At 41.8% G+C, this 13982-nt stretch overlaps 1 protein-coding gene across 1 annotated transcript; it reads left to right on the top strand.

The window, feature by feature from the left end:
* Positions 1-411: 411 nt before the first annotated feature.
* Positions 412-13491, top strand: LOC120930419. Its single transcript, XM_040341606.1, has 4 exons — positions 412-603; positions 11410-11613; positions 12554-12933; positions 13389-13491. Exons 1-4 carry the CDS (start codon positions 412-414, stop codon positions 13489-13491), a joined length of 879 nt encoding a protein of 292 aa, XP_040197540.1.
* The last annotated feature ends 491 nt before the right edge of the window (positions 13492-13982 follow it).

Raw genomic sequence — 13982 nt, forward strand, 5'->3', positions numbered from 1 at the left:
ACAGTGTTTACGGCTATTCATGGTCATATGTATTTGTTCACCATTTCCAACTATGTTGGAATATATGTGTACTTATAAGAACCATTAACCAGTTATTTATTGTTACTGTTACTACATTATGGCACTGATGGTACTGCTTTGGCATGGATGGCCTCTTTTCTGCAGGAGAGAGTTCAGTGGGTAAGATTGGGACCGTATTACTCTGCTGATAGTTCTCTCTCCTGTGGGGTCCCTCAGGGTTCGGCATTATAGCCCATCCTGTTTAATATCTACATGAGACCATTGTTGTATATCATACATCGCCATAACCTCCTCTTCCACGTCTACGCAGACAACACCCAGATATACTTTCGCCTCCCAGGACCAATGAGAGGCAAGTGGATCTCAGGATCTTAGGAGATTAGAACCTGGATGGGAGCCAATTACCTCAAGCTTAATGGCTCCAAAACTGAAACTATGATCTTCAGTAACCATGATTGCCCTAGTAAGATGCCCGACTGGCCTGACTCTTTTAAACCGAGTCTGGCACCAGTCTCTAAGGTCAGGGACCTGGGGGTTATCCTTGATTCTAAGTTGGCATTGCGTAGCCAGGTCAATCAAGTGGTAAGTGTATGTCACTTCCACTTGAGACTCCTGAGATCTATGTTTTGCTTTATCGAGGACTCTGATAAAATCTCTATGGTCAATGCAATGGTTGGTAGTCAACTCGATTACTGCAATGTCCTGTACATGGGTGTACAAGCTTCAGCTTGTTCAGAATGCCGCTGCTAGGCTACTCACGGGTGTTGGCCGGTATGACCACATCACTCCATCCCTACAGGCACAACGGGCTCAGTACAAGACAGGGTGTCTTGTGCATAAGGCCATCCATTGTTTTGGACCGGGCTATCTCAGAGAAAAATTCATCAGACATGTGCCTACCAGATCGCTGCTGTCTGAGAATTTGGCTTTGTTGAACATCCCCAAATTTGCCAAAAACAAATGCGGTGGGAGGACCCTGGAAATTCAAGGAGCTCAGTTCTGGAACTCCTTGCCCTTTCACATAAGACTTGAGAATGATCTCCTAAAGTTTGGGAGATTGTTAAAAACATGGCTATATATCCAGGCTTTCGGGGAGACTTAAATATTAAACATTCTAATAGCTCTAAATTTTATATTTTTAACTTTGTATGTTTTATATATCTTCTTGTTCGCTGATTGTTATTGTTTTTACTTGTTTGATCGATGTAGTTTCTGCCCCTTTTCTGTCCTGTTTTTATCCCGCCAGCGCATCGAGGCACGTGTTGTTTTACAAGCATTTTAATAAATAAATAAATAAATAAATAACCTTCCACCTTCTATGCATATAGATAGGGATGGGGGCATGAACCTTCCCTCACGTCCCATTTAAAGTCCCAATATCCCCACCCCACCCCCCCCCCTCTTTGTTTTCATGCAGTGCATGAGGTTAACAGCTCTGTGAAGGATCTAACATTAGTGAAGGGAGGATTTCTGCAGTAAGAATCAACTAGGAGGGCATAGAACACTAATGTACTAAAAAATATATATATATATATATTATAAATTTGGACACAGGCACAATTATCATACTTTTCGATTTGTATGCCACCAGAATAAAATTAAAACTAAACAATCCAAACAAATTTGAAGTGCAGACTTTCAGCTTTAATTCAAGGGGTTGAACATAAATATCAAGTACAAATTTTAGGAACTGCAACCAATTTTTTATACAGTCTCACTATTTTCAGGGGCTCAAATGTAATTAGATGAATTAATATAATCATAAATAAAATATGATTTTTTTTTATATTTTATTGAGAATCCTTTAATGACAAAGACTCTAACTGCAGCTGTTCTTTTCGGGTCATTCTGCCTTTAATTTTGCCTTCAGCAAGTAAAATGTACGCTCAATTGGGTTGAGATTATGTGATTTACTTGGCCATTGCAGAATATTCCACTTCTCTTCCTTCAAAGCTCCTGGGTTGCTTTTGCAGTGTGATTTGGATCATTGTCAATCTGTACCGTGAAGCGCCATCCAATCAACTTTGCTGCATTTGGCTGAATCTGGGATGACAGTATATCTTTAAACACTGCAGAATTCATCTGGCTGCTTCTGTCTTCTGTCACATCTTCAATAAACACCAATGACTCAGTGCCACTGGAAGCCATACATGCCATCACACTGCCTCCATCATGTTTTACAGGGGACGTTGTGTGCTTTGGATTCTGAGCTGTTTTAAGCCTTCTCCACACTTTTTTCTTCCCATCATTCTGGTACAGATTAATCTTAATTTTATCCATCCAAAGAATGCTTTTTTAGAACCGGTTCAGCTTTTTTAGTTTTTTTTTGGTAAAGCCTAATCTGGCTTTTCTATTCATTAGGCTTATGAATGGTTTGCACCTTGTGGTGAACCCTCTGTATTTGCTCTTGTGAAGTCTTCTCTTGATTGTAGACATTGACAATGATACACCCACCTCCTGGAGAGTGTCCTTCACTTGTCTGGATGTTGTGAATGGGTTTTTCTTTACCACAGAGAGGATCCTGCGGTAATCCACAAACTGTTGTCTTCCGTAGACATCCAGGCCTTTTTATGTTGCTGAGCTCACCAGTGTGTTTTTATTTCCTCAGAATGTACCAAACTGTTGATTTGGCCACTCCTAATGTTGCTGCTATCTCTTTGATGGATTTATTTTAGAAGCCTTACAATGGCCTATTTCACTTGCATGGACAGCTCCTTTGAACGTATGGTGTAGGTTCACAGCAATAGATTGCAAATGCAAATACCACACTTAGAATCAACTCCAGACCTTCTACCTGTTTAGTTGATGAAAAAATAACGAAGGAAAAGGCTACACCTGGCCATGAAACAGCTTTTGATTCAATTATCCAATTACTTTTGGTCCCTTTAAAAAAGGGGTGGCTATTCTTAAGAGCTGTAATTCCTAAACCCTTCCACCGATTTGGATGTACATGCCTTAAAATTAAACCTCAGAATGTGCACTTTCAGCCAATTTCCATTATATAACTATAGCTTGAATATGTTTTGGTAAATACCCAGAATTTTTTTTAATTGTGCCTGTGTCCAAATACAGTATATATGGACCTAACTGTATACATCCACACTCACATGACACTTTATTAGGTACACCTGTTCAATTGCTTGGTAATACAAATTGCTAATCAGTCAATCACCTGAAAGCAACTCAATGCAACATGGTAAAGACAAGTTGCTGATGTTCAAACAGAGCATCAGAATGGGGAAGAAAGGGGATTTAAATCATTTTGAACCATGGTTGTTGGTGCCAGACAAGCTGGTCTGAGTATTTCAAAAACTGCTGATCTACCGGAATTTTCACGCACAACCATCTCTAGGGTTTACAGAGAATGGTCCAATAAAGAGAAAATATCCAGTCAATGGCAGTTGTGTTGAAAAAAAGAAAATATCCAGTTGGCAGTTGTGTGGACAAAAATGCCTTGTTGATGTAAGAAGTCAGAGGAGAATGGTTTAAGATGATAGAAAGGCAACATTAACTCAAAAAAACACTCATTACAACCAAGGTATGCAGAATACCATCTCTGAATGCACAACACATCGAACCTTGAAGCAGATGGGCTACAGCAGCAGAAGACCACAACAGGTGCCACACCTGTCAGCTATGAACAGGAAACTGAGGCTAAAATTCACACATACTCACCAAAATTGGACAACAGAAGATTGGAAAAATGTTGCCTGGTATAGCAAGTCTCAATTTCAGCTGTAACATTCAGATGGTAGGGTTAGAATTTGGCATAAACAACATGAAAGCATGGATCCCTCCTGCCTTGTATCAAAAGTTCAGGCTGGTGGTGTAATGGTATGGGGATATTTTCTTGGCACACTTTGGACCCCTTAGTACCAATTGGGCATTGTTTAAACGCCAAGGCCTACCTGAGTATTGTTGCCAACGCTGTATCCTTGCCTAGGCCAACAAGACCCAGGCCTAGGGCAGCACTTTGCAGGAGGGCAGCACAGAAAGAGTCACCGCTGGCTTGTGCTATACTGTGTGGCTCTTTATCTCCCTCTCTTCTACTGGCACAAATAGTGGTCATTCCCAAACCCGGCAAGGACCACTCTCAGTGTTCTAACTTCAGGCCGATATCTCTTTTGAATGTCGACCTGAAGTTATTCGCAAAAATTATTTCGGACCGTTTAGCGCCATTCCTGCCAAACATTATACACGGGGACCAAGTGGGGTTCGTCCCCGGCCGCGAGGCCCGGGACAATACCACTAAGACTCTCCACTTGGTTGCTTATGCCCATAAACACCGGATACCAACCTGCCTTCTCTCCTGTGACGCAGAGAAGGCTTTTGATCGGGTCAGTTGGACATTTTTACAAGCCACTCTAACACAGATTGGATTGGGACCGAAGATGCTCTCCCGCATCATGTCTCTATATACTTCCCCTTCTGCTACAGTATTAGTGAATGGTGTCCAGTCAGAAACGATGTTGATAGGGAATGGCACTAGGCAAGGCTGCCCTTTATTCCCTCTCCTTTTTGCGCTTGTCATAGAACATCTGGCCCAAGCACTCAGAGCAAACCCTAGCATAAGAGGTATACAAACCACATCCTCTCATTGTAAACTTTCTTTGTATGCAGATGATCTTCTTCTTTATGTTACTCAGCCACACACCAGCATCCCATCCATTTTGCAAGAACTTGCTAGATTCGGCAGACTTAGCAATTATAAATTAAACTTATCTAAAACAGAAGCCTTGAATGTATCCTTATTGCAATCAACCCTTAATACTCTTAAATCCAATTTTTCATTCCAATGGCGGGAGAGGTCTATCTCCTATCTAGGAACCGCCATCCCGGCACAGCCATCAGAGGTTTATACGTTAAATTACAGCCCTCTATTAACCAAACTCAGACGCCTTATGGAGGACCGTATAGACCTTCCTATCTCGTGGTTCGGGCGCATGAATGCGTTAAAAATGGATGTTCTGCCTAAGGCACTATATCTATTTCAAGCACTTCCGATAGCTCTTCCGTCTGCTTTTTTCCGCTCACTTCGTTCGATGGCTATTCGGTTTGTTTGGAGGGGAAACCGCCCAAGGTTAAAATATAAACTCTTATGCTCCCCAGTTATAAGTGGGGGAATGGGTCTTCCTGATTTCGAACTATACCACACCACAGCGGTACTTTCTCGAGTCCTGGAGTGGTTCCCCCGCCCATTGCGTAAAATTTCCACCATGGTGGAACAGGATTTGTCTCCTGTAGACATCCGGGCTCTCCCATGGGGACACGCTAAGACATATCGGTCCCTCATGGGATTGTCCCCTTTGACCAAAGACGCCTTGGACATTTGGTATCGGAAGAGGGAGATATATGCTCTCTCTACAGATCCGGGGCCTCTAACTTCGCTGTTTGACAACCCTGCTCTTCCGGAAAGCAGATCGATTTCGACCATAGGCGATTATGAGAGAGCTTCTTGGCCCACCGCCTAACATTTCGTTGACGTTTCCTCCGGGACCTTTATTTCACCCAAAACTCCCACCCTTTCCCGGGTAACATGGCTTACCCGGCTCCATCTTTCAATGTATTGTAAATCACTTCATGATACTGGCCAAGTCCATAGACCTTTGACCGATTTTGAGCAACTTTGCTTACTCCCGGACACCCCGCTACATACCCTTTCCCAGATTTACAAATTGATCCTAGATCATACAAACAAATCCCTACCCAGGTTTACCGCAGCTTGGTCAGAGGACTTTGGCAGAGATATTAGCGAGGCAGATTGGCGTAAATCCTTTTTTACACACACAAATCTTCCATCTCAAGCTATGCTCAAGAAAATAATTATAAAGTATTGTCAAGGTGGTATCGTGTCCCGGTAACCCTGAGGACCATGTTTCCATCCGCTTCTGACTCTTGCTGGAGATGCAACAAGGCCATCGGTACGTACTGTCATATATGGTGGGAGTGTGATCTAATTCGTCCTTTTTGGGATTTCATTTTTCAGATCTATGTAGATCTTTATGATAAACCACTTGCTCCCTCCCCCTTTATAGCTCTTCTCTCCATTCTCCCAGGCTCGTTCAGGTTTGAAAAAGATACCCTTTTGAAATTTTGCCTAAATGTTGGCAGACAACTGATCTCCAGACATTGGAAATCCTCTATCCCCCCGACATTGGTCGAATGGGTATGTGAGATGAACAATACTATGCTTATGGAGGAACTACAAGCTAAATCCTTTGATACCTATGCCAATTTTCTTTCTACCTGGAGCGTATGGAAGCATTATTCCATTTCAGATAAGTTAAAATCTAGGTTGAACTTACTCTAAATCTCCGTGTGGTACAAAGCGTTGGTCTACTCCACCCTATGGGTGTAGTGGGCCACCCCGAAAAGGAGCACGCCGCTCCCCTCTTTTTTTTCTCTTTTTTCCCCTATTCTTTCTCCCCTTGTCCTTTTTTTTTTTTCTTTCTTTCTCTCTCTCTCTCTCTCTCTCTCTCTCTCTCTCTCTCTTTTTTCTCCTCTTTTCTCCCCCTCGTCTTCTCTACTTTTTCTTTTCCTTTATTTTCTCTTAAAACAACAGATATGGCAATTTAAATGTTTCTTGTTTTATGTGTAACATTATTTCTACGCTTTTTTCCATTATCCCATTATCAATCGGGTCACCCCATGGTGGGTTGATGCCGATATGTTTGTCTAAAAAACTTGATAATAAAAACTTATTGAATATACTGTGTGGCCTCGTACACACGACCGAGGAACTCGGCGGGCGAAACACATCGTTTTCCTCGTCGAGTTCTTGTTAGGCTTGTTGCTAAAATCTAGTGTATACTTTGTCTTAGGCTTGTGATCGTCTTTTCAGTACCACATTGTATTTCGTAATAAAATATCAACCCAGAGTGCACCGAAACACCTCAAATCTGCAACCCCACATTCCAGAGATAAGGCAGTTGTTAGGGTAAAGTAAAAAAAATTACAGTGCTATGTTTTGGAGACAACAGCCAAACATATGACACAGTTGCTGGAGAATATGTTAGCAGTTGTACATATAATCGAGGAATTCCGGACAGCCGCTCTCCAATGAAAAAATGTATTTATTGAATAAAATCAGTCCATTCAGCATACAGAGAACGTGGAATCAAAACAGCTGATGCTGAACATACATTCTCAAAAGACAATTATTTATACACATAAGACATTTGAGGATTGATCCTGTTTTCATTTAACCTATAGATGTAACCAATGGAAAACTCACAACGGTAATCAAGGCAACTGAAACAATTGAACCAACTCAAAGGTTCAGCTACAACACCCTGTAACCCCTGATTTTCATTAAAGTGCTAACTCAAAGTTATAAAAATATGAAGTATAAAAGGGAATATAAGGGCAAATAGGAAAAATGTATGACATGAGAAATGTATATAAAATATATACGGTAAGAGAAAGAGGTCATTGCTGAAAAGAAGGACAAGATGACCAGAGACCACATTGACTACAAAAGTAACAATGCTTACACATGAATAAAAACTTTCTTTTCAGGCCGTTCATGTAAATATTCAATAAAATCAGCTACTCTGACCCTGAAGGTGAACCCCTCACTGATACTTTAGCAAAAAAAGACAGAGGTGGGAGAAGACACAAACGTAGTCAGTGGGACCCATAACCAGCTGAGGGGTCGTTTCCAACAGTAATTATCAATGTTTTGAATTTGTCTCAGTGTCCACTGAGTAATGCAGAGCTGTCCCTACTGTCAAAAGGACTGAATTTTTGTCCCACTAAACATTTCGATTCATTCAGTACTATACTTGACGTATATAAATTTGTACATTTATTAACTTTGAAGAAACATTTTTTTGGTGGTAATAAAGATGATGTAGCATCCTCCAATGATGTGCCTGCAGTGGATGAGTCTCCTCCCTCTTCATGTATGGTCTCTGAAGTATGTGCCTTACATGATCTTGTTGATTTAGCATTTGAGTCTGATCTTTGAGCTAGCTGGTGGTTGTATGGGCATACCTTTCAAGTTAAAGGGGTAGTAAAGGTACAATTTTTTTTCCTAAATAGCTTCTTTTTAGTGCAGTCCTCCTTCACTTACCTCATACTTCGATTTTGCTTTTAAATGTCCTTATTTCTTCTGAGAAATCCTCACTTCCTGTTCTTCTGTCTGTAACTCCACACAGTAATGCAAGGCTTTCTCCCTGGTGTGGAGTGTCGTGCTCGCCCCCTCCCTTGGACTACAGGAAAGTCAGAGTTTAGCGGATGTTTGCTGGAATGCACACGGCCGATGTGACATCAGGTAAGGTTGGGGGATGGTAACGTGTTTTAGAGCATGCACAGACGAAGGAGCTGTGCATGCTCTGAAAAGTGTTACTGCCCCGCCACCTTCACCTGATGTCACATCGGGCGCGTGCGTTCCAGCTTGGTTCCAGAACCCAGGCTGCGTTATAGCATCTTCACCTCCCACGTCACCAGGGACTCTGACAGCTGCAGGACAGCGCTCTCTCTCCCCCAGACAGACAAGGATTACAGCAATCCGCAAGAGGACAAAGCATTATATGCCTATGACCTCTTACTATCTTGTAAGTGTTTTTAATCCCATTGTGCCTGTAATAAATCTTTTAACCACTGCACTCAGAGGCACCTTTCTCTTTCCTGTATGATCCTCCAGAGCTGCTTCTTCTCTACAAGGTGCTGTCTTCAGTGCCATCTCTAAATTGCTCCTAAGGACCAGATACTCAGTCTTACCAGAGCACCCTCATCTCTCCCTACTTTCTTCATCATTACCCCCTTCCTCCTCATTACTGGAGCCAACTTGTCAGTAAGCTGTGGTTTGCAGGAACATCTGTTCCAATTGGTTCTCCCTGCCTATGGTCACTTCCCTCTATGCTCCCATTGCTCGCATCTCCAATCTCAGATGCAATTAATTGCTTTGCATCCTCTTGCAGCATGTAGCTAATACTGTCAGGGCATCAGAAATACTAACTGTGGGTGAGGAGAGAGAACACTGCTTTAACAGCTGCTAATGGTTTAAAGCTACTCTGTGCATGGAAGTCAGGGGAGGAGGACGATTAGGGCAAAAACAAAAATGTATTTTATTGAAAAAAAAGTAAATACTAGATACAATTAAGGAAAAAAAAAAGCCAAAAACAAATAAAAAAAAGGGAGGCAATGGTTTCTCCAAAGGCATGTTTTTAAGGCCAGACCTCTATCCAGGTATGCACACATGCAGCCAGGAAAGGGAAAGCAGTGAACATCATGTATCCCACTTTCTTGAAAACAAAAACAAAAAAAACAGGACACATGCCTATCAACAGCGGAGGGGGCCTTGCAAGGAGGGGTGGCTAAGCCCACCCCCCTAAAAAAAGGTCTTGTTCCTATGTAGAAGAAAGAAAGGACATCATCCCCACATCTTATCCTTCCTGTAGCCTAAAAAAAGTTGTGGGGTACTTATCAGAATCTGGAAGCCCCCTTTAGAAAAAGGGGGCTCTGAAATCTCCACACACCTAGGGAAATTACAGGATATACAAGTACCCCTTATTACTCATTTCAAGAAAGTGTTCAATGTAAAGAAGCATAGAAACACAAAAAAAGCAACAAAAAAAGAATAATAATGCCCCCGTTTTAATCCAGGGACAGTTACTATATTCAGTGTTGTAAGCAAGATTGTTCATAGAGTTCTGCTCTATGCCATTCTGTACCCAACACATCACTGCTGATAAATGCCACATTCCTGGCACTGCATAATTATAAACACAGCATGGGGCATCCTAGTTTTTTTTTGTTCAACCAGCAGGGCTGAATGAAAAAAAAACTTACAGCTCAGGAGGAGCCACTGTATTAGTACAGTTATTTAACCTGCTGCGCTATTTTGTTCTGACATGGGGTGGCCATTGGCTAAGAGTGCTGATCGGGAGCTGATAGACAGACCTTTTGTGGCCTGCCGAACAGCTTGCCCCTTTGACATAAGCCGGCCAAACAGCTTGCTTCTATTGGACTGGCTGCAGTACACAGTGGCCAATGCCACCCAAAATTCAGCCCATGTGTAGAGAGCAAATACATTTTCGCTCCAGGCAGGTCAAATAGGCTGTTGTCTTTCTCTCAGGAACCAAGGTTGCCGGCAATGCACGTAGCAATTAGAACAAAGGATATATTAGACAGCTGCACTCCAAACCAACGTAGCTTTATTTTAAAATAGGAAACAGGCACTACAAGCCACAGCAACAGAACTCAGGACAGCTGACGCGTTTCACACTACACTTAGTGTAGTGTATGTGTACTAGGCTTCAGACATCAATGGAGATAATGTTGGCATAATTAGATTCAATGGCAGCTAATTTGCACACAGATGTGCCAGAAGGGGGGGGGGGAATTACTTGGAATACCATTTACATGATCTGTGAAAATCTTTTAACAAACTCTACACTAATCTAGCTCTGCCACTGGAAGAACATTTTTGAAAATGTATGCAATAAGCAGTGAAAACAACATTTCACTTCAGCAGCCCTTGTCCTGCTGATAGATTTACAATTAGTTGGTGCAAAAAAACATGCCACAGGTGCATATACATTAATTTCCACATACCAGACACATATTGAGTTGTCTCTCCCCATTGTGCTATTGCATGTGCAAATAGTTTTTTTTTTTTTAATACAGGCATTGCTTACCTGTCAGTCTGAGGCCTCGTACACACGACCGAGGAACTCGATGGGCGAAACACATCGAGTTCCTCGTCGAGTTCCTTGTTGGACTTGTTCTGAAGCTCGACGGGCTTGCTTTGCGTACAGACAGACAACAATTTCCTCGTTCTCCAGCGCGGTGACGCTCACCACGTACGACGGGACTATAAAGGGGAGGTTTGAATTCTTTGGCGCCACCCTTGGGGCTGCTTTTGCTGATATCGTGTTTCCGCGTGTTAGTAAAAGTTTGGTGAGTGACGATTCGCGCTTTTCAGTCGGCGTGCTTTCATATCGTTTTCTGCCGTTCAGTTTGTGCTTGTGGGTTCGTATCTTGTTTATCGGGACGTGCGGTCAGGTCGTATTGTTTTACCTTGCGGTTCTGTGCACTCGTTTTTGATTTTCAGTGCGTTCTTCCTAGCACTTGCTGTTCTTCAGTGCGGTCTGATTGTGCGGTCTGATTACACAGTCGTTTCTAGCCATGTTGCAGGCACCTGATCGTCGTAGGCGACTTCGTGCTATACAAATGTATGGTTCAGGTCTTGTTGCTTTAGACCTAGACCCAGCCATGAACAGGGTGAGGAGGAGTTCATGGACCAAGAATTGGTTGCTCCGTAGGAACCAATTCTGTCATATGCCTCTGCTGCGGGAGATCCAGGAAAATAATCCTGTAGATTATAGGAATTTTCTGAGGATGTCTGATCCCGTCTTTCAGCACCTGTTGGCTTTGGTGTCGCCTTATATTACCAGGCAGGACACTGTTATGCGGGAAGCCATCAGCGCTGAACAGAGGCTAGTTGCCACCTTACGGTATCTGGCAACTGGGAGAAGCTTGCAGGACTTAAAGTTCTCGACGGGCATCTCCCCCCAGGCTCTGGGCCTCATAATCCCAGATACCTGTTCTGCCATCATCCAGGTTCTGCAGGATGACTATATGAGGGTAAGTTTTCTCCTTTAATATCACATGTAATGTATTTAATGTATGCTAATGTATTGTAATTATTCCCTTCCTCCCTACTTACCATGCTTGTAATGTACTGTGAATGTCCCCTTTGCCCCATGCATGCTCTAAGCTCTTATTGATGTCCCTTTTTAAGGCCGACATGCCTATTTCCCTTCACTTACCTCCCCAGCATGCTATCCTGGGTCCTAACACACCTAGCCTAGTCACTTTCCAATGTATTGTGTTATATCCATTGTAATGTTCCCCCCCCCCCCCTCCAAAATGTGTATTAAAGTCTAGGTTCACCCAGAAAAAGATACAAAATCTTGGTGAACCTAGACTTTAATAGTCATTTTGGAGAGGGCTAGATGAGTTTGGGAGTTCCTGTTTTTTTTTTTTTCTGGAACTCCCAAACTCATCTAGCCCTCTCCAAAATGACTATTAAAGTCTAGGTTCACCAAGAAAAAAGATAAAACATCTTGGTGAACCTAGACTTTAATAGTAATTTTGGAGAGGGCTAGATGAGTTTGGGAGTTCCAGAAAAAAAAAAAACAGGAACTCCCAAACTCATCTAGCCCTCTCCAAAATGACTCTTAAAGTCTAGGTTCACCAAGAAAAAAGATAAAAAATCTTGGTGAACCTAGACTTTAATAGTCATTTTGGAGAGGGGTGAACCTAGACTTTAATAGTCATTTTGGAGAGGGCTATATGAGTTTGGGAGTTCCAGATTTCCTTTTTTTTTTTTTTTTTTTTTAACTCCCAAATTTGATCATTGATCCATCAGAGGGGGTGATGTAAGTGCTAATTGTGCGTTATATTTTAGGTGTAAAAAGCTCTTTTAATTTAAAAGTTAGAATTATTATTATGTCTTTGTATAACGTGCTTGCAATGTTATGTGCCTAATTTTTTGTAACAATTTTTTTTTTCAATTACACAGCTTCCGTCCACGCCACAGGAATGGCAGACTGTGGCAGCGGAGTTTGAGACGCGTTGGAACTTCCCCAACTGCGGGGGAGCCATCAACGGAAAGCACGTCCGCATCGTGCCTCCACCCCGTTCTGGTTCCCAGTTCTACAATTACAAGGGGTTCAACAGTATTGTGCTGATGGCGGTGGTGTCAGCACAGTACGAATTTCTGTACGTTGATGTGGGCAAGAACGGCCGGATGTCGGATGGGGGAGCTTTCAGGCAGACTGAGTTCGGGGAACGACTCCAAGACGAAGATCTCGCATTGCCACCGGATGCGGACAATGTGGAAGGACTCCCCTTCGTCTTCTTGGCTGATGAAGCTTTTGGCCTGGGACCCCATCTAATGAGGCCATTCCCCCAGCGCACCCTCACCCCAGAGAGGAGTGTTTTTAATTACCGGCTGGCCAGAGCCCGGAGGGTGGTGGAGAACGCCTTCGGGATAATGGCCAGCCGGTTCCGCCTGTTCCTAACCTCGATCCATATGGCGGAGTACAAATGGAACTATATCATATTTGCATGCTGCATTTTACACAATTTTTGGCGGCGAAATTCGCCAAACTATATGGCCACGGTTAGGCCTGAGGCTGGACTTAACAATCCGGATCAAATGTTGCCGGGCCTGGAACCTGCCCGTACTGGCTTGCCCCCCCAAAGTGGCCGTGCAGTCCGTGACCAATATATGGACTATTTTATGGGTAGGGGGGCCATTCCCTCCCAAGCCAATTTGGCTTAGCTTTGTTTTATCCCAAATTATAAATCTGTGTACCCAAAAATTTGAATTTTGTCGCTTGTGTTTTTTTTAGCTGCCTCATCATTTTACATAATGTACTACATGCAGTGTCAAGTGTATTTTCCTTGCCAACTCGCAACCATTTCCCAGGTAACACCCAAAGTAAACACATGTAAAGTTACAGGTTCTTTAATCAAAACACCACACACTTTTTTTTTAGAAGATTTTTTTCTTTATTTTAACAATCTTCTTACAAATTGGGTATTTTTACATATGTTTACAACATTTTTGGAAGATATTTATTATAATTTTTTTAAGCAAAATAAAACAAGACAATATTTTTACGAATATTCAAAAATCAAACAATCCCTGTATTTTTTTTTACAAAAATGGAATCATTTTTTCTCGTTTTTTTTTTTGGAAATTCACTTTGTCAATTTTTGTTTTATTTTTTTAGATCAAAAACCCCCAAAAATTTTTTTTTTTTTTAACATCAAATTTACAATCACTTTTTTATTTTTTTTGGTTTTTTTATTATCAAAAATACAAAAATCACTTTATATTTTTTTTTTGTTTTTTTTATTATCAAAAATACAAAAATCACTTTATAATTTTTTTTTGTTTTTTTTATTATCAAAAATACAAAAATCACTTTATAATTTTTTTT

The sequence above is a fragment of the Rana temporaria genome, chromosome 3 (genome assembly GCF_905171775.1).
Source record: "Rana temporaria chromosome 3, aRanTem1.1, whole genome shotgun sequence".
Classification (NCBI taxonomy): Eukaryota; Metazoa; Chordata; class Amphibia; order Anura; family Ranidae; genus Rana; species Rana temporaria.